The 21,692-nt window shown below is 41.1% G+C and overlaps 2 protein-coding genes and 1 long non-coding RNA gene across 7 annotated transcripts in view; 2 read left to right on the top strand and 1 right to left on the bottom strand.

The window, feature by feature from the left end:
- sh3bp2 (SH3-domain binding protein 2) overlaps positions 1 to 5,755 on the top strand; it is a 32,070-nt gene extending 26,315 nt beyond the window's left edge. For 3 of the 4 annotated variants that reach the window (XM_071466447.1, XM_071466444.1, XM_071466446.1), the window contains exons 8-13: positions 399 to 1,059; positions 1,483 to 1,600; positions 2,158 to 2,213; positions 2,570 to 2,645; positions 3,442 to 3,501; positions 3,637 to 5,755. In XM_071466447.1, the coding sequence (XP_071322548.1) occupies positions 399 to 1,059; positions 1,483 to 1,600; positions 2,158 to 2,213; positions 2,570 to 2,645; positions 3,442 to 3,501; positions 3,637 to 3,774 (1,109 nt within the window). In that variant the 3' untranslated portion in view covers positions 3,775 to 5,755. The remainder of the gene's footprint in view (positions 1 to 398; positions 1,060 to 1,482; positions 1,601 to 2,157; positions 2,214 to 2,569; positions 2,646 to 3,441; positions 3,502 to 3,636) is intronic. The other variant, XM_071466445.1, reaches the window with a different exon arrangement.
- Positions 5,756 to 11,580: 5,825 nt separating this feature from the next.
- Positions 11,581 to 14,678, bottom strand: LOC139611350 (uncharacterized). The gene is made up of 2 exons (XR_011686300.1): positions 13,980 to 14,678; positions 11,581 to 12,623 (listed from the first exon to the last, which is right to left on the bottom strand). It is a non-coding gene; the product is annotated as an uncharacterized lncRNA (long non-coding RNA).
- The window catches only part of vldlr (very low density lipoprotein receptor), a 70,524-nt gene continuing 62,493 nt past the window's right edge, over positions 13,662 to 21,692 (top strand). For both annotated transcript variants that reach the window (XM_071465958.1, XM_071465959.1), the window contains exon 1: positions 13,662 to 14,061. In XM_071465958.1, the coding sequence (XP_071322059.1) occupies positions 13,995 to 14,061 (67 nt within the window). In that variant the 5' untranslated portion in view covers positions 13,662 to 13,994. The remainder of the gene's footprint in view (positions 14,062 to 21,692) is intronic.

Consider the following 21,692-nt stretch of genomic DNA (forward strand, 5'->3'; position numbering starts at 1 on the left):
TATTTATTTACAATTATCATTTACATTTATTTCAACATTTATTCATTTATTTATTTGATGATTTATTTTACTTTGAGGGACACAAGCAATCCTCACCAGCAGAGGACCTCGTCCACTGTAAAACTGAAATACAGGAAACCTAATTGCATGGGGACATTAAATCCATATGACAATCAGGTCAAAGTGATCCCCTTTTCAACAATTACGATATTTTTCAATGAATATAAACTTTCTGAGCCTTGTTTGTTCTTATTTAGAGAATAGTTGCATAAGATTATTTCATATGTTGTTATATTTGAGGGAAAATGTCTAGAGAAACAAACACACACAAAACACGCTTTATTAACTTTACTTAAAACAAGAAACCGGTCTGATTTCTCTTTGTCTTACCTCCTCAGGTCGACCTACAGGACCACCTCCCTCCTACCCTCCTCCCCCAGTGCCGTCCCAGCTCCGTCAAGACTCCAGTGCAGGTTTCCACAAAGGCCCACCTCCTCCAATCCCATCACAACACAGAATCCCCACCTCCCCGCTCCCCAAAAAACCCCTGCCATCTGTCCCCCCACCCTCCATACTGAAGGACCCCAACAAAGGCCTGCCACCTCCTCTCCCCTTTGCTCCCCATCTGCAAAAGCCCTCATATCCTGCCCCTCCGCCTCCTCCCCCCAACCCAAAGAGAACTCCTCAGAACAGGACAACATCCACTGTGGAACCTGCGGGCGACAAGAGAGACTGGAGGCCTTTGCTGGTCAATTCAGGTCAATCCCCCGCCACTCTGCCCATCTGTGACCAATTAGAGACCAGGATGGTCCTAAATGGTCCCGCCCACTCTGTCCTTAATCCTGGAGGGAGCCAGTCGCTGGGCAACAACCACCTCACGGTAATAAGCAACCTCCGCAGCAAGCCAACTCTACTGACTCCTTCTGGAGGGTCTGCCATCCACCCTCCCCTCTCTCCTCTACTCAAGACTGGACCAAACAATAAGTCCAAACCTCCTCCGCCAGCCGTCAAACCTCCGCTTCCTGCATCCAAGTCCAAGCAGCAAGGAACCCCACTTCAGTAAGCTGGACTCAGACACACAATATATACACAATATAGTCTTCAGAATAATTCAGCATTTTAAGGAAATCCTGTTGTTTGTCTTATCACCTTACAAGTCAAATAAGAAGATCAATAGATCAGATTCTTCTCTGCATTCACTACAGAGATGAGTGTTTAGCCTAGCTTAGCACAAAGACTTGAATCAGGGGGAAACGGCTAGCCTAGCTCCAGCATCTTCACATCTGTCTGATGTTTACGTTGTGTGTTATTTATTCAACAGCCTAGATATAGAAATGTTGAAAAGCAGTAGGAAAAACTGTCAACTAAGACAAACCACAGCATCAACACAACAAAAGTATATTACTTTTGGAGTGAGAATCACTTCAAGGGGCAGGAACATGTTGTCTCAAGCTGCTCCACTGAGACATGTTTTCCCACCAGAAGAGCATCTCCAGAAGGCCAGAGTTTCCGCTCATCAGGAGACGAGGTGCCCTCAGAGTTCAGGGTGAAACGCGACAAACATGGTGGAGGAGACAATGCTGATGACGACTACGAGAACGTAAGAGAGAGCGAAATGAAGTTGCTTTAGACACCATGTCATAACACAGACCAGTTTTGCTGCTCAGTTAAACTCTACTCTCACTCGCCTCCTGTCTGTTCTAACCACTGACAGTCTTTTTTTCACGAGTCACTCCTTCAGGCTTTATGAAACTCTTTCCAATTCTCCCCAACTGTAGGAATACATGTAAACCACAGTACAGGTTATTAGATTACAGGCCTACCTGTAACTTCAACATGTGTGTTCATGTTTTTAGTGTCAGTTCACTGTCACTCTCCCTGTGGGAACTTTGAGTTTCACACATTTCTTTTCATTGAAACTGTAGTCATATGTTCAATTATTTTTACTCGGTTTCTTTATGTCAATTTTGATATTTTATATTGATTTAATGATCAATTTGATCAATTTTGCTTCTTCTATTTTTCTTCTCTACACATGAACAAACGTGAGTCTCTCATGCAGATTTTTACCGTATTTGCATTATCATCGGAGCTTATATCAGTCCTTCAAAAAACATCTTGTTTATATGTTGTTTAACCAAATGTTTCTGTCCACAGATGCAGCTGCCAGACTCTGTTTTCATCGACACAACTGAAACCAGCATTGTAGAAAGGTAAGACATGTGCACTTTGTTTGTGTCTGCCCTCTAGTGGCAAAAAAATAAAACAGCCTTTTCTTTATGTTTTATTTCGTTCAATTATTTTATTGACATTATCTTCATTATTTATCAAACTGTTTTTCTAATATGTGTTTCATTAACACCAGTTTCTCATGCAGCAGCAGCTTATTACAGTTCAGACCAATAAAGTATTCAAGTAATTTGAATAAAAATAAGTTGAGACAAAGAGACATAAATACATTTTATCAGTTGTATTTGCCACAATATTTGTCTGTCATTGCATTTCTTAATGCGTCTCTGACCAGCTCCATTTATAACCTTTAACCCTGTGATGATGTTTGTACCTGCAGGTTATTCAGAGAGGGCCCCGTCCCTCCACAGGACGGACTGTACGGCATCAGAAACTCTGGAACCAAAACCTCAAAGGTAAAAAATTAACCAACCCGTTCTCCAACCTGAACAACCACACAGGTCATTTTTCAACCCTCTGCTGCGACCCATAGGAGCGTCTCCTGAAGTAGCGCCTCTTCAGTGGCAGGTGTACCAGACCTTGTTCATCATGGTTACATTAATAAGCATGATGACTGTACCAACAGCGGTGTACCTACCTTCGTTGCCATGGTTACTATAATAGCGGTCATGGCTTGGTTAGGTTTAGGAAAAGATGGTGATTTGGGTAAAAATAAATACTTCCTCAACATTAGACGATCTTTGTTGTCATGGTTACAATAGTAACAATGAACAGTCATGGATAATAGAAAGCATATAAACACTGCTCTCCTGTGTCATATTCCTGTGTTTTGTTGACTCATCCATCCACCACAACCTGCTCCTAACATGGACTTTGACGCTCTATATACTATATCACTGCACTTTTCTCTTTGCTCCTGTCATAATTACTGTGGCTGCTAGATGTTGCCTAGGAACAAAACCTAACTATGGGTCATAATAACCTGCTGCACAGACGACCTGTGGGCTCGTCTTTTTTTACAGGACAGTCTCTAACAAACAGCTGCAGTAGTCTGTGACGTGAAAAATAAAAACAACAATTAAGACTTTCACGTAACTACACTGCAGCCTTATGGGAAAATAAAGTTATATCAATACTAACATCTTAGACAGTATTTCATCTCATGTCTAAATCAGTATTGTACTAGAGCTGTGTCTACCTGCTGTTTGATATTCACATCACAGTCTGAACTAAATGACGTGTGTTAACCAGGTGCTGGTGGTCTGGGATGTCAGTATAGGCAAAGCCAGGAACTACCGACTGTTTCAAGAGGTGAGAAACCTGCTGCTCTTCATCATATTTTGACTTTGTATATGAAAGAATTATAATTATGTGTAAGGATGAGGTGTAATGACAATGTGACTAATAAATAATAAGGTCTCCTGTTCACTGTGGGTGTGTTGACAGGTGAACTCGATCTTTCTGGAAAGTGAATTGACCTTCCCCACTCTGTCAGCCCTGATTGAACACTACCACGGCCATCCTCTTCCTCACCATGGCTCGCTCTGCCTGCAGAAGCCCTTCACAAAGACAACAGACATCTGAGCAACGCAGTCAAATAATACAGGGCGTCTCTGCAGCTGAAATCCATCCCTGTCAATGACACGTGGAGATAAACTCACACAGATGAAATAACTGTCACAGTGTATCAGCACTGATCGTACCTCTCAGTGTTCAGTGGACAAAACAACAGATCGCCTTTCACCTGTTGTTGCACCTGAATGCACCACAAAGCTTCCTATGAAACAGGAAGGACAGTGCATTTTCTAAAATTCTGACGTCTGAGACAATGGTTGTCAAACTTTTTCACACCGAGGACCCTAAACTGACACTAATTAGACCACACTCCCCCATCTGATAAGATTTTTGCTTTTAGATGTTTTATTACATAAAGTGTTTGAAACCCAGGACCAAAACTGTGTTACTTATGGATGGAATTATGGTGAAAATAAATAATTCCCCCTTTTGCCCCTCGAACCCCCTCAAGAACCCCTTTGGGGTCCCTGGACCCCACTTTCAGAACCAGTGGTCTAAGACACCAGGTGCTGTGTGTGCATATAGAACATTATTTAACTTTAAGACAAACTAGACTTCTATAGACTTAACAGAATATTTGCTAATGGACTGAAAAATCTTAATCAAATCTTTTTGTGAAACATTCCTGCTGCTTTATATAAAGTGTGAGGAACCGGTGCAAAGAAGATGTTAAAATTACAAAGCAAATTCCAAGAGACCGTCAGATGGATGTGATGTATTCCGTCCACAGAGGGGCGCTGCGACACAAAATGACACAGTTGATCCTGCTGCTCTGTCTGTGTTATAATCACCTGTGGTTCCTGTGGGTCAATCCTAATGCTCACACTTGCAGTGTTTCCAAGAAGCCAAGTTCCCACTTGGAAGATGTAGAACATTTAAGCAGGAAGGATCAACCATGCAGCATCACAGTACCAATGCATTCTGCCAACTGAACACAAGACACATAACAAGCTCTTATTTTGCATGGTTTATGTCTGATGAAGGATACTAATGTTCCTGCTCAGTCTCATCAAGATGAATAGATCTTTGATATTTAGTGATCATTTCTATGGAGCATCTGCCATAAGTGCTTATTGTTTGAACATGAACCGAATCCAACCTGTCTGTTTATTATTAAAACTAACAGTAATTGCATTAGTGCCAATAGCTGGGCTGGTGTGAGACTGTGGTGAACTTGGTGTTGACTCTGAGGTGGCGTTAGAAAGCGTGTGCATCAACTGAACTACATGTTGACGTTTTTCCAGACATCAGACACCTTCCTCATGGCGCAAACCATCTGATTAAGTGTTCAGGACTGCAAGTGTAAGCACAGGGACAGATCCACTGTCTCTTATCTTCTCATCTTCTGCCCCAAGACAAATCAAATCTGCACAATTTCAGGACCAAATTATCCCAAACAGACTTTGTACCTCTATTATCAGGGTAATTAACAGGCAGCATCTCTCTTACCTAGTGTGAGAAATGAATACACATCTTTCTTGTCCAGGTGCAGTGTCCAAACACTGTAACCATGACTGATGCTTCCCAAGAAGCTGAATCACTGTAAAACACTCCTTGAAAAAATTTCCATTTTATAGAAGCAGTAAAACATTTTCCACTCAAACTGGCTCTTAATCAGGTCTCTGAGCTTTTTGAAAATGTTGTACTTTTCCTCATGTAAAACAGAAATGTTAAAAGTATCATTCTGCTGCAAATCAGTTGCAAATCCTTGAAAGGTAGAAAGCATCTACTTATTAACATGAAATAAAACCAGACATCACTTGTGTAGTGTGTTCGGTTGAACATGAAGAAATCAAAAAAAGGATTTTGTCCTAAACTGCAAATATGTTGACATTCTGTATGTACAGTCTGTACAGCACTGACTTTAATGCTATAAATCACTCTATATTTATATGTAAATGCTGTATGTACTGTAAAGAAAAACCTGTGTAATAAATGTAAATATATTGTTTTCTACAGAAATATATGTGTGTATAAAGGATGACTTAGAGCCTCTGGGTGTTTTGTCCTCTTTTTAAAGTTCCATATCTGAACTTTAAGGCTTCATGTATAAAGAAAAAGTCTTACGTTTGAGCATCTTTACACAAATCAACATCTGTAAGACTTCAATAAGACACCATGAGTTGTTCACCTAATGTCAAAGGATGGGCAGGTAGATGATTATTATGAATAATGATTAAACTGTTCATTTTATTTAGTGTGTAAAACTGAAAATATCCCAGAGCCCAAGGTGACAACGAAACAGACCAAAGCCCAAAGATATTCAAATTATAAATTTACAATCATCACATTTACAATGGAACCAGAGAATGAGTTTATGTGACTGTTACAATGGTTCTGATCAACTAATCAATTAAAAGGCAAATTGTTTCAGAATCAAATTGATTTGTGATTCCTTCTTTCCTGCCTCAGATGTCATCATTTCTAGTGAGTAGCCTTCAAAACGGTGAATTCTGTTGATTTTGTTTGTTGTTGTTTTTTCAATTTAGCTACAAACCTGTATACTATTATGAATAATACATGCTGTATACAGTTACTATGTACTGTACTGATACAAACTATATATATAACAGCAGTGATATTTTAGGTGGAGACCGACCAGCAGCAAACCAATCAAGTAACATTTCATCCTTGAAGCCTTTTATTCAACTAAAGCCAGTGTTATACTTTTTGCATCTGAAGTAAGTCAGTCTCCACGAGGGTCTGCCTGGGTCCACGTGATGTGAATTTTGTCATTGGTCTGGTGCAGACATCCACTTACCCACTGCCACTAAGCCAAGGATACCAACTGTGAATGAGCTGGAAAACAAACATGGCTGCTGAGTTTGAAGAGAGGCTAAGTGATGACTGGCACTAGACTCACCTCCACAATTCATCTTTAAAAGAATACAGAGGCAACCAAATGTGTTGTAATTCTTCTTGCATGGATATCAGCACAGAATATGATCCAGGTCTTCAAGAGGCAAGCGAGAATGTTATCAATATGTCACCAGGGCTAACAAGATACACCATATCCCAGAGTGATCACATCAAATCCTGCTTGGAACTGTTCCTGACAGAGCCAGTTGAAACAGATCTAAATATGACCAACTGGGGGCACAGGTTTTCAAAGAGAACAGTAGCAAGTAGACCAGACAGACATGCTACCATGTCATTGCAGACATTTCTTATGAAAGTTGATCAGTTCTGACAGTAGCGATACATGACTTGGCTGTCACACACAATACCTTCCAGGTTACTGGCACATACTCCTGTAAGGAATGGCTGCATCTGTGTTGCTGTTTTTCTGCAGTGCTTTTGTAGCATGGATGGAGGTGAATCCAGTCTTTTCCTGGAGGAGCTGCAGAAGACCATGGTGATGCCTCTCATTAAAACACCCAAACACTTTCCTCAAATTCCTGCGTTTGCCGGATTGACAAAATGCGAGTGCCCCAACCAAACTCTACAGCCCTCACAGACAAAAGCACATACATACATAACATGACCACCAAGTAATGGTTGGCTGACTGTGAACCCTAATGCACTGTGTTATATTTTTTTTGTGACACTGCTGTTGTCTCGGTTCGTGCATAATGTTCAGAGTTTTATGTCATAACTGATTTGAGTTTTCATGTGTTCACAGTTTGGCCATGTGTCCTCTCTGGATTAATAAAACTAAGACCAGGAACACTGCTGATGCCATTTTGTCCAACTGTTTAAAAATGGGAAGGGTTTTCAAAATAAAGGTGCTGTCTACACTTTGACATTAAGTTGACTGTGATAAATTGCACGGTTTCCTCTTGTATTTACTATAGTCAAAATAATCCTACATTGATGTTTATTTTTACTCAGTGAGGACTTCAAAACTACACGTTCCAAAGAGAAGAAGAAGTCTTCTTAGTTGGTAGAAATAATCTTAGTTTAAACATCTAACACAACATCAAGTGTTAAAGATCCAGTATTTTACATTTTTCCTGAGTTTTTTTGAAGTTTTGATATCTAGATATATTACAAGACATATTCGTGGTTTTAAGAACCAAAAACCATCTCAGTGTAGTTTTACATCTTCTCTCTCAGGCTTCTCTCTGGAGCTCAAGTAACAACAGCTTGGACAGCCAATAGGATCTGAGTCCGATTGGCTGACTGTTTTCTGAGTGATCAAATGAAAATATAGCAGATTTCAGGTAAACACTTAGAGAAACCAAATCCTGCAAAGTTGGATAGTGGGTCCATGTGAATGGGGCTTGCCGTGTGGATGAGAGCAGTGACTGCTTTGATGTGACATCACAAAGTTACAAAAGTCTTGACGGCTGGTTTTAAGGCTCAGTTTGTGAATACAGGCTGTGTGCATTTCTCTGTGAACTGAGGCTTTGATACTTTCACAGTATTAATATAGAAACTAGACCTGATTTATAATCAAAGATGACATAGAAATGTCACTTTATACAATATGGGACCTTTAACCGTATATGATTATAGGTTTGACAGTTATAAAGAGTCATTCAGATCTGTCTGGGAACATGACATGAAAACAATCCAAGGGTTAACTTTGACCTTCAAATCAAGACAGCTGTCCAGGAGTCTGCTCTGGGAGCCTGGAAGACACTTGACGTCCCTGTAACTCAAGCAGCTTCCTCAGGATCAGCAGATACCTGGAGTTCCCCACATTGGGAGCAGGGAGAGGTGTCAGAACACAGCAGATAATAAACACCAAGTGTGCCATCTGATTAGTGGCTTTAATTAAGCTGATGATGTCACATGGCTTAACTGTTCATTAGACTGAACAGCACTCAACATCATATAAACAGCTAAAGTTCCTTAGAAGCTTCCCCCACTGTTCAAGGAAGGCTTATACCTCAAGGAGTATTTGTCCTGATGTAGCCTGTGTGTCTGTAACAACCTGACATTTCCAGATGAGTGTCTTTGAGTGTCACTGCTCAGCAGCACTTCAGGTCGAGTGAGAGCACGGACAAGTCACAGCACATTTCCAAACTGGTCAATGAACAGTGTAAATCGAACTGTGATGTACTTATTGAGATAGATGTCAGTTATTTTAAGGTGCATTTCACAGTGTGGAAAATCAAACCATTCACATCTGGTTTTAGTCAGAGGGGTGGCAAGTTTGCAGTTGCTGTTGTGATTTCTACTGTACATTTCAGTGCTGTGGTTCCAATCATTGCAAATATTCTTTACAAGGTTATAGCTCATTTTAAGAATAGGGAGAAGTCTGGTGTGACATTAAATCACAGCAGAACCTCCTCCCCTCTCTCTAAGAGCTAAGAAGAGAAAATTTAAATTCTAAAGAGAGTGGACAACCAGCTCTTCTTCACAGAGATATAAAGAAGCCCCCCCCCCCCCACCCCCCCACCTCCCCACCCCCCCCCCACCCCCACCCCCCCCCCCACCCCAGATCTCGACGTGATTACATATCTGCTTTCAGCCAGTGGTGAGAGTCCCTACAGCTCCCTGGTGAGATGAGGATAAAGCTGTTTGGTCTCGGGAAGTGTTGATATCTGTAGGCTGTGTAGAATCCTCTGCCTGAGAAATGTAATATCTCTGCTGCATTTTAACATGCAGTGTCACATTTTTCCATCAGGAGATGAAAATGAAAAAAATAAAGCCCTGCCGGGGTCCATTTTTATACAGTGTCTCTCGCTGAGTTACTTCACTTTTTCCCCTTCTGTTCAAGATGAATCTCAGTTGTTTAGTTGTTTTTCTTGCTTCTATATGAGCAACTGTAAAGCTGCTGTTTCACTGCACTGCTGGACATTTAGTTCACATCTCTCTCTGCCGTCCTGCTGTGAGCCACGACAAGCATTACAAAATGTTTAAGGAATTATGTTTCAATCCTGAAATCCTGCAAAATGTTTCACTGGTCCTTTGCATAAGATGACTGTATTCACAAAGACAGAATCATCTTGGTGGTTGTAATTGTTTTCTTTTGTATTGTGGTTCTTCTTTGTAGTTTCTGGAAATCTTAACATGTCAAACTGTCTTACAGGCAGCTTCTCCTCTGTTCCCAAATGACGTGGACATTTACAGGTTAACAGGCATGTCAGGGAAAGTGTCTTAAATGGAGCCATCTGTGCCTGTAATTGTTCATCTTGGGGTTTGTGCAGGTTGACACTATGCAGCGACATCTATCTGCCAATTCTGATTAGGGATTTTTGACAGCAACCATTAAGCTTGCCGTCAACACAGACTGGTGACTCACATAGTGACAGTGGCGTTCAGCAGGTTTTCATTTGAAAGCATTTTTAAGCTGGGTATCTCTAACAGGGCACCTCCAGAGTCCATTCTTGCCCTGAAGTCACAGACCAAGTGCCTCTTTTGTCTGCACAAGTTCCCTCATGGTCGGCTTAAGCCCCTCTGCTGTGGATCTTTGGTGTGAAAACCTAAATCTGTGTGTAACAGAGGTGTCCCTTTAAATCTGATTTATGTGGGAGCTGAGTGGTTTGAAGTCTGACTCTCAGCACCTGTAAACATTGTGCTGTAAAACATTGCAAACCAGCTAATCTAAAAAATAATAATAATCAAAAAATCAAAAAATAAGAAAACTGAATTAGCTCCTCACCGCCGTAAATATGTTTCATTGAACACCATGTAATCTGAGGGTGTTTATGAGGTGTTATATTGTAGCCTAAATCTCACTGAGAACACTGTACTTGAGAAAACAAGTTCAACATATTCAAATCAACAACTGTTTAGTCGAATTGTTACCGTGAGATTTGATTTTCATCACTGAAGCATCTAATGAAGTTTAAGGAGCAGGACCACACCTCAACCACACCTCTTCTGGCAATCTGAGACCAACTTAAGCCTCTTCTCCTCTGGCACTCTCTTATTCTGTCCTCCCGATATTTCTCTGGCCTCCTCTCTTTCTCTCTCTCATAGGACCGTGAGGGGGTTCTCCGCTGCCCAGATGTCGCAACAGTTTCTGTACGAAGCCTCCCCACACCGCATCCAAAATCAAGAAAGAAACCAAAAGAACATCATTAATCTATCATTTCAATAAATCTTTCAAACGTACCCCGCTGATGGTGTGGTCCTTGCTAGTGAAACATTCTCTTAAGGGTCAGTTATTCATTTGCAACAAGGCCTCATACAGACGAGTGTCGAAGGAAAGGAAAAAGCAAAACAACAGCTTCGCTGCTCATTGGCACTGATTCTAAAGGTCTCTGAACTTTACTGGAGGGATGAACATCATTCCTCCAAAAGATATTCCTTCATTTGGTGTTTTGATGATGGTGGTGGAGAGCGCTGTCTAACATGTCGGTCCAAAAGGTCTGGCTACTGCATCATTTCAATACTCATGAAAGTATAACACAGCGAGTGGATCCCTTCACTGTGGGGCTTCAAGCATTCAGGTTCTCTTAGTATACGCCACACATCCAAGGCCTGATATAGCTTGTTCCTCTCTACCAGAGCTCCATTGTTTCCATTAACAAAACACATCACTGAGCCACGCTGTTGCACTGGGAGACATGGTCCTTCATTACCGTGACCACACACACTGCTGTTTATTTTTATTCATTTAAACATAGACCATCCTGCTGCCATGAATACTCACTGAAGCACCAAATGTGGATGAATCCGCAGCTAAAAATATCCCCAAACCAGAGCATTATTTTCCTGCCAAGTCATTTCAGAAAATTACTGAGCCTCTTTGAAAATGAAACTATGTATTTGTGAACTGATTTTTAAGATTTATGTCTTCAGTAGAAACCATTGGGTTTGGGGCTGTTATTGGGAGATGGATATCAGTGCTTGGTTTATAGCTCTGACTCTTCCATCCATCATATCAGAGGGGGCGATGATGTGACAAGACAACATCATTAAGGATGCACCAAACTTGTATCAGCCCAGTTTAACTTCACCTTCAGTTTCAGGGTGATTGTGGAACTGACATCACTGGTGACCACAGGGCCGCTGCCACAAATTTACATATCCTGAGGTTGTGAGCACATGTCCCTAAATGCAAATCCCCTGGTAAAACTTTAACCAGACACAAAAAATCTTTATTCTTTATTTATTTTTCTGTTATATGTTTGGTTGGTCTTAAAGCAGTCAACTTTAAAATTGTACAAAAAGTAAAAAAAATACTGGAAAAAGATACACAAAAGAAGCAAACAAAAGCAAAGAAATGCAATGCAAACACACATTCCTGGTGGATTACTTTGTGATATGAACATGTTATTTCACTGCTGATCATCACAATCAAGAGTAAAATGGTTGAATGAACTTTGTAAAATCCTGTTTCATAGTTTAATAAACTGCTGTGCGGTGCTTTGGTGTCTGATAAGCCTTCAAACTTGTGGATCTGTTACTCGTCTGGACTGCCCGGACTAGATTTCATTGTCTCACGGTTACTATTGGCGACATGTCCAGACTATATGCTATATATTCTGATAATTTTCTCTCTTCTATTGTTCTTTCAAAACTGTATTTTTTTATACCAGTTAAAGAGCTGGTTGTCAAGTGAAATAAAAAGGTGGATTTAGATTTTAGAAGTCATCTTTACTATTGAGGATCCTGCTGGTGAGCGTGCAAATATTGATTTTCCACAGTTGTATTTCATAAAAGTCGGGGTTTCCAGCCTTTAAATCTGCAATCGGTATGTGTGTGTTAGTGTGTGTTTGAAGGTGACTGCAAGAAAGCGGTGCTGACAGTCAGAGAGACGGAAAGACTTCCTCATACAGAATTGTACAGTGGTTTGTGTGTGTGTTTTTTTCATGGAATGTAAAAATCTGGGACAGAATGGGCCTTGGGGTGTATCAGCAGCCATCAGCCATCACTGAAGATGAGGTTCAATCCTCTGATAAGAACTCCGGGAGCCTGTGAAACCTGGCACCATGCAGCCCTCTGGAAAATCCAAAGACCTGGTGATCAAAATGGGGAGAAATAGCATCAGACAGACAGCGAAGAAAATGTTGGAGCTGAGGTTGGTTCCAAGATTTGGTATTCACTCTCTGAAAAATGAGACATCTGCTCTTACAAAATGATCAGTGGTGAAACCAAAACTAAACATATGGTGCTTCTGAAGGAGTAGGTACTTTCAGTCTTTAGTTGCCAAAATGAGAACACATTTAATTTTCTATTTCTTTGCCATATTTGATGATGAGCTTCAGGTAATTGTGGTTGTTCCTATTTAGATACACTGTATAATGAATCTAAACATATTGCCAGTTAAGTAAAAAACTGATTCCCAGTTTGTAAAAACAATCAAGGATGTGCTCACATGTCCTGTTTACCTTGCTGTCAGTCCTACAGTCAGGGACTCTATGGAAATGTATGGAAATGTAATGACCTGCATTATCCTGTAATGACCACCTGTGGCCACAGTGGCCGCTGATCAGCTGCAGTTAATTGCGGATAATTCAAATTGGACATAAACTCAAGGAATTAGGGGATGTGATGGCTGTAACAGACAACAACCCGCTGGTGGAGTTTCAGCATGCTGCTGCACATTAGTGCGGTATATTGCTGCTGTTCGGTCAAAGTGCTGGATGGTTACTCAGAGGAGTCAGACTGTATTGGCCAGAATAAAAATACAAGAATGAAAAAAAAAAAAAAAAAGGTTTGTTGAGCTGTGCTTATGTTTGTGGTGGACACTGCAACTGATCCCGGGCAACTGACGGAAAGTTGATCATCATTTATAATTTCATAAACTTAAATGCAATTAAAACCACTTAAACATGTTCCCCTATATCATTTTTTTAAATCGATCTATAGGCAGATAAATAACCAGGCTGTATAGACAGAATTGTTTACCAATATCTCGATATATAATTACTGCCATTTCTTTTTAACTATTCCTGTAAATGTATAAATACAATCTTCTTCATGGCTGTATTATTCGGTGCGGGTAGTGGAGGGTTAACAACGGAGGGACTGGAGGAGGAAAAAAAACCCCAACCCTCCTCAGCTGTGGCGGGCTCGGTGCAGCAGCGCCAGCACACCGGGCACCGGAGCCGCTCCGTCACCGACGCTCTCAGGAAATGGATTTCAGCTCGAGCGGAGGGAGCGGCCCCCACGGCGCGTGGCTGTAGAGCGAGATCAAAAGGCGCGAGCTGCTGATCGGCCGCTTCCCCGTCGCCTGTGACCGTGGGTCCGTGTCAGTGTGTGTGTGTGTGTGTGTGTGTGTGTGTGTGAGAGAGAGAGAGAACCGGCAGCAGCTGCAGACACCGAGCAGGCACGGAGAGGTAACCCGCGAGCGCTCAGCTAGCAAAACGTACGGTACACCGCGAGAGATGGTCCCGTCCGCTCCCGGGCTCCTTCTGCTGCTCCTGGGTCTCCAGCTCCGCGCCCACGTCCACGGTGAGTCTCCGGGCCACAGTGTGTGTGAGTGTGTGTTTGTGAGTGCGCTGCCGCTCTGAGCTCGGTGACGTTAGCTAACAGGACCGGGCTGTGCACCTGTGTTGTCTGCTCCTTGAAGGAGTGACCGTGCTCGGCTACACCTTGGGCTAATCAACCTTGCGCCGCTTCCTCTCAAGGAAACCCGTGAATTAACGCGTTTTGTCGGGCGAAAACGGGCCGTTGACTGCTGTTGTGTGTGTGTGTGTGTGTGTGTGTGTGCTTTAAATTTAATTGTAAGGAGTATGCGTCTCTCTTAAATTAATTACTGGTTTAGCTTGGTGTTTTTTTTCCTCTTAGTATCTGTTTCTGGAAATGAGATGAGATGAAATGAAAGCGGGGGGGGGGGGGGGGATGGAGAGGCCCGTTTGGTTTGTGTTGCTTTCTGTGCAGCCAAGTGCTTGTCGCCGCTCACTCGTGGCCAATTAGCCCCGCGGTCAGTTAATTTCACCCTGGACACACGCAGCCCTCACGAATAAAGCCCCGCTTCCTTCAACTGTGTTGGCGTCTCTGCGTGTCCTGATTTCCCATTCACTTCCACTGTGGGATTCTCCTCTGCTATCGCCGCCCCCAGCGAGGCTGGTAATTTATTTATTTATTCCTGAGGTGGAAGCCGACAGAGGGAGAAAAAAGGGTATTACAGTGGATTGATATGGAGCGGTAAAACCGACAACAGGGATAGAGAGCAGCACCGCAGTCCCTGGAGGGGAGCGGCGGCTGGGCATGAAGGGAGAGGAGTGACCGCGGCCAATTACCGACCGCAGGTGATTCCCGTGAAGGCCTCATTATGAGCAGGGTGGCCAAGGTTAATATCACCAACTAATGGTACCTTGTCAATTAACAATAATACAAAACAGAGAAGGGAATAAAAATGGTTAGTCTATAAACTATCAACTGCTACTTTGATAACAGATTAATCTTCCTAAATAAATGCTGGCTCTCGCTTCTCAAACGTGAGGATTTGCTGTTGCTTGTCTGATGTTTTGCCGTTTTTCTGTTTATTATTGCACACCATTGTTTCCTGTCTCTAATAGACTGAATGAGTTAACTGTAGTTGCAGCCCCACAGCAAATCCTAAAAATTGGAGAAACTGGAACCAGCAAATGTTTAGGTTTTAGCTTGATTATTGATGAGTTGATGTTTTTTCTTCATCACCTAGGTACGAATTGTTTCAGCCCTGATTCACATGCTTATGCTTTTTAATACCACAGACTACGCAATACAAAACTTTATTTGCCTTATCTTATCAGACATCAGCCCTTCATGTTGTGAACTAGGCCTGATCCAGGACTATCATACTATGTATTTTGCGTTAAGCCAAAAGACATTGTTTGAATTGATTCTAAATTGAAGATGCATGCCTTGGCATGGTGAAATTGTCTTTTCACTTGACTAACATAGTTTTTTCTTTCACCTTGCAAGTTGCTAAAAACATGAGTTACAATTCATTGACTGTGTTATGACCATAACTAATTTCATGGGCTGCTCAGTGACTGAAATGTCGGAGGTTTTGCAGGACTATGATACGTAGTATGACAGTTTTGGATCAGGGCAGTTTTTTGGTGGTTTCTTTCTGGCCTCAGGTACATAAAATATGCACATAACTTTGGCATAATTTTAGCAATGCGGTTACTAATCATTTAAACAGTAGTTTGCAGGGAAGTTAAATTATATAACAGCTCAGAGAGGCAGAGAGAGCTTTGCTTGGCTGGTTTGTCTAGCACTGATTTCAGTCTCTTGAATTCCCACCTACTGTGGAAAATGGCCTTTGGGGGAAATAGTGAATCAAAAGTAGTGCTTGAAATGTGCACACGCACACCAGATAGCATACACCCACCTCTGCCCCCACCTCCTTCCTATTCTCAGTTCTAAACCAAACCCAAACACACATGTATGCACACACAGATTGAGAATCTATGAGCCTATTTGAACAAGACGTCACGCAAATTAGATAGCGGCGAGAGCATCAGCGCTGGCCTGATTAAAATGGATGTATTTTTCCTCCATGGTTACTGTGATACCATGCTAGACCCAGATCCTCAGCTATATAAGGAGGGGCTGCGTGGGGGTGCGCTTGGTTCTTGAAGTGGGCGGGGTGGTGGACAGGAGGAGGAGGAGGAGGAGGAGGAGGAGGAGGAGGAGGAGGAGTACTACACTGCAACCATTTCTGTTACTGGGGAAAATTGCATTACCATGACCTCCAGTGTGACAGCGTTTATATAAGGCACAATGAGCTACTATTTTGGGAGCGAGACGGTTCGTTTGTAGCTCCACGCCTGTTGATCTGTGGTTTCAAACCCACGGGTACTATGAGTAGGTGAATGATTCAAAATAATGTGTAATTTCAAGCTCATGCCTTCAGTCATGAGTTGTAGCAGGATAATAGCTTTTTAAGTTGATACTTTGATCAACACATTTGCATGCATAACAGGAACTTGAATTTTACACAGCATACTAGGACACTGTTTGGTGGGGGCTGGGGCTCCATGATACCAAAATCCTAATGTTAATTTTGAGAAGTCATTATGAGGAAAAAAATGTTTAAAATATATTTTGAGAATTGTTGACCTTATCAAAATTTATTAACTTTTTTCTCGTAGTCACTCACACTTGGCATTTGGCAGGCTGCATTCCCTGGGTTATGAGGACATTGTCTCATAAAGTATGCAAAACTGCACTAGGGTAGTTATTCTCACACAAATGCGGAAATAGTGACATTTGTCTTAACGTTGTGAACCTAATGCAGACAAAGTGGTGAAGGCTTCCTCTGTGCTTGTTATGTGGCAGCAGTGAACACTGTTGAGAGTTTAGTCTTTAAATGTCAGCTAAAAATTGAGTCTGACACTGCAGGGAAAAGGAGAATACTCTCATACAGGTAACCCTAACCCTTTAGGTTTCTACAAAAGTCTGTTATTTTGCTGATTGGATCAAAGTGCAGGGTGTGCATTTTTCCAGACAGAAAGTCAATGGGATTCTCTAGAGACACTGGAGTAGTAACCCAAGAGGATACACCGTTAAAGAAGCAAAACACTAAAATATATAATTCCTTGCAACTCGTGTTCTTGGTTCCAGTGGTTTTGCATGTTGCACCCCATTAACTACATCTCTGGTTAACTTTACACTGCAGTAAACCATTTTGCAAACCATGCTATTGTTTTTAGAGTTCTGGATCTGTTTCTCTGACTGATCCAGGCATCTGTTGGTTTCTGTTCAGTTCAGTAGAGGGCTTCCTGTTTGTGTTTTGCAGCCTAAATGCCACAGAAATTTAAAATCATGGATTTTTGAATTGCATAGAAACGTATCAGAGTCAATGAATCGCTCCACTTAAATCGTTTTCTTTCTTGTACTGCCATGAAGTTTGTAATGATGACTCATAAAAATGATAAATGAATAAACTCATTATCAAAATGAGCAACGCTAGGCCTCCATTTTAGACCCCAAAATTAATGAAATGTGCATAGCACAGAGTAACAGAATGTAACGGACAGGCCAGATTTACCTATTACTATCTGCCTCTTTAGTATTTCACTTCAAAAAGTTATTAACATAATTTGCCAATTTTAGATTGTATTTTATAAATGCATAGTTTTTGTACAACCTTAGCTGCTTTGGTTAAATAATAAACTATTACTGTGTAATGTATCAAATCTCTCTCTCTCGCTCTCGCTCTCTTCCCCCCCCCCCCCTATTAAATGTACGTCAGCAGTGAGCAGTAGGTCAGGCTGATGTGATGAGTCAGGACTTCTGCTGTTGATGTGAACCGTTTCCCACATGATGACGACTGGTGTGAGCACTTCTGGCTTATAATTGAACAATCATGTTTTATGCAGGTTGTTGCATTGCTGTGGATGTAAAAGTGTTGGAATTAAACTTGTAAGGCTTTGGAAATCTGATAATCCCTGGATATAAGTAAGGGGTCTTGTGGGGCCACAAAGGAAATTCAGCTTTGAATGCTTGTTTTCAAAATGTTGAACTTTTTTTTGTTAGTGGTGGTGGGTTAACATGGGCAGCACAAAATGGGAACTGAACATGACCCTCCTCATGGCACATGTAATCAATTACATCTCATAGTCGCACACATTCATTCATATCTGAAAAGTCCAATTCAAAACTCTGCTAGAAATTCCTCATTAATGAAACTTATAATGTTCAGTTTTTGTTGAATGATGTTAATTCATGTGTGTTATTGGTGTTGTAGTTTCTACTGAGACATGGTGTGATTCTGCCCCCCTCCCTTATGTATGTAAATTAGGTGGAAAAATAAATATGACAATGCCTTTCAGTCACCACAAGTCTTACTGGTTGCCAAAAAGACTTTAAGGGAATATTTGAGTGCATTAAGTTTATGTGGTATTTTTCACTGCTCTAATGTGACAAAGGAGCAATCAGCCTCTATTCCAAATACAGTGTTTTCAATATCTCTTTAGTGGTCTCCTTCCAATATGATAAAATTAAAAGACCAGCCCACAGTGCCTTCTCACTACAGCACGTTGTCCCTGAGAAGCCTTTTGAATACATTTCAATTTTGGAGTAATAAAACAGAACATTTGTCAGGGCCTTGAATCGTAGGTTGCTCATGATTTTACCTGTACATCAACCTTTTTTTCCCCATAAAAAGTAAATGTCACTTTTTGTGTAACAAGTATTTCTTTGACTTTGTAAAGTAATGGCTTAGCTTATGACCCTATGATGTAATTCATCATCACCAACAGTAACGTTAACATCACATGGTCTGAGGCTGTTATGTCAGTTCATTTGACACATACCTGGAAGAATTTGAGTCATAATATTTTTGTATGTGTGTGTTGGTCTGTGTCCATGATTCAGCCCTGTTTAGTCACTCTGTACAGTACTATGAATTGCTTTCGTATGATACTGTACACAGCAAATTTTGTGCACACTCATACATGGTGCAGCCATATAGTAGGTTTATACCCAGTCTTGTTACATGGAAACACAATATGAACAAATACATGCTGTGCCATTTCTTTCTTTATTTCTTTCTTCTTTTTTGCATTTTTAACCTTTGTATTTGACAGTTGGCAGTAAAGAGGCAGATGGTAAATGAGGGAGAGAGGAGGGTATGATAGCAAGAGGGGGCTAATATAATAAAGGTCTCTGGCTGGAACTGAACAGTGCAGTAATGTGGCTACCAGGATGCTCCACTGTCTTCATTCCTTATGTAATTTAACAGTAATTGTATCATGTGATCGGGCTGTATGATGCTTTAAATAGATTCCCCACAGTAACTGTGTTCATATCGTTTCATTTACATTGTGATATAGCGGGACTGTAGGCTACTGTGTACTTATATAACTGGAGTTACACTCAGGGAACCACTTCGCCTTGTCTCTATACTAAGTAGGAGGCCACTTTGATGCAATAACTGTGTGACTTATTTTTTCATTCAGTGCGATAGAGTAGAGAGATTTGTTGTAGAGATGGCTTTTTAGATGTGTGTTACTGACCTTTTCTTCAGCTTCCTTGTCTTTACTCTCTACAACCTCTACTGGTATCAACACAACAGCCCAAGCTGACTAATTATGTGGTAAAATCTGCTGGTTTTCTATTTTATATCATTGTAAATTGAATGTTTCATTTGTAGCCTAGTAGCAATGTACCAGTAGTTAAATTTTTGGAGGAGACACATGACAGCTATAGCATAGCTACGCCATAACACTTCATCCATAATTATACATATAGCTTTAGTCTGTGCAATTTAAGAAAATTCAACTGCTTTTTTCGGTTTTGGTGATTAATCAATGAGTCATGTATCAAGCAATGTCACTGTGAATTTAATAGTCTAAATTATCATTTTATTAATAAAAAAAAAATCACTAATGGAAATGATCTTTAGGTGCACCTGTGCATAAACATAGAACATATTGAGTGCTGACTACACTAATCATAGATGTAAATGTCATTTGTCTGTTTCTGGTTTTTAGCAAATTACACCAATAACCCGGATTTTTATGAGAAACTGGATGAACAGTTGCATTTCTCATAATTCATTTTAAATGTGCTTAAACCTCCTTAAGGTTTCTGTATTGTTAATATTTAAGTGATGGCAGAAAAAGTGGCAGACCTGTGGTTTGTTCCTGGATTAAATGCACCTTTATGAATGTGTAGCTTTGATTTCTAAGGACGGAGCACAATCAAAGTTACACAAAAACACAGGATACATGGTGTAGCCATCATGCACAGGCCAAGACAGAGTTCAGACAGGTATATCTGAGCCTTAAAGAATCAGTCACCTTTACTTCTTGATAAGAAGATTAGCTGTTTAAAAAGGACTCCAGATAAAGGTTGGCCACCTGTCCACGTGGCTGCCACAGCAGACACAGCTGAAAGCAGCAGCCAAACTTTGTCAGGATTGGACTGATACATTTATGATGTCTCTTTTTATATCTATGACCTGGCTGACACAGATGAACTGAATGCCTTCTACAAACAGTTTCACAACTGCGATTTCTCTGCTGACTGTGACCTTGCGCTTGACTATATTGCTTTGGATGATGTTGATAGGATTGTAATAGTCTAGATCAGTCTTTAAGCAAATCAGTGTCAACAAGGACACAGGCCCAGACAGTTTCTCTGCTTCCCTATTAAGTAGGAATTGATACCTGCCTGGTGTCCCATCTTTCCTTAGAGCTCCACAATGTACCAACACTGTGGAAAAGGGCAATCGTCACACCTGTTAAGAAACCACATCCACAGGAGAACAATGATTTCACACTCATCCCTCTAACTTCAGTTGTAATGAAGTGTGTGGAGAAGTTCATAGTGAGTATATAGTGATATAGGTTCTCACCTAGATCATGATGATGCAATCAACAGCATGTTGATCCACCTAGTGATTGAACTCCTGGATAGTCCTAGGGCCTATGCTAGAGTGGTGTAGGTTTCTGTTCAGCTTTTAAATCTTTGAAACCTCATGTTCTCCCGAAGACACTGCGCCAGATGAACGTCAGCTCATTCATTATCAAGTGGCACCATTCATTTCTGACCCATGCTACCCAACAGGATGAACAAGACTTTGATGGCGCCCATTGTGGGTGTGTCAGCTCACCAGTCCCGGTTACCATGTACAACAATGAATGCACATGCAGCACTACCAACACATTCATGAATCATTTTTCTGATGACATGGCTATCCTGGGTCTCATGTCAGACAAAATAGACAAACTGCACACAAATACGAGATCCAGAAATTTGTACAAGAAAACAGAGGAGTTGGTATTTGACCCAAATCTTATGGTGACCACTCACCAGTTGTCATCCATAACTACAAAGCTCAGGTTGATTCTTACCTGGGTGTACACATTGACAACAAGCTGACATTGAGTTCCAGGTAGAAACTGTCAACTCTAGGGTTCAACAGAGATTGTACTTTGTCTGTAGTTCTTTGGTGTTAACAGCTTGTTTGTATGTTGTAGTTGAGAGCAGTCCCTATTCACAATGGTACTGCATTCTACTTTAGCATACATGGTGTACAGCTGAATTCCCCAATTACTTGTCTCACCCTAAGAGCTATGAAAATCAGAAGATCAGTTCACTCCTTAGCCACATTCTCCAACCAGAGTAGCAGCTTCTAG

Source organism: Trachinotus anak, unplaced genomic scaffold (genome assembly GCF_046630095.1).
Source record: "Trachinotus anak isolate AG129_WGS33_773 ecotype Australia unplaced genomic scaffold, CSIRO_AGI_Tana_v1 ptg000028l, whole genome shotgun sequence".
NCBI lineage: Eukaryota > Metazoa > Chordata > Actinopteri > Carangiformes > Carangidae > Trachinotus > Trachinotus anak.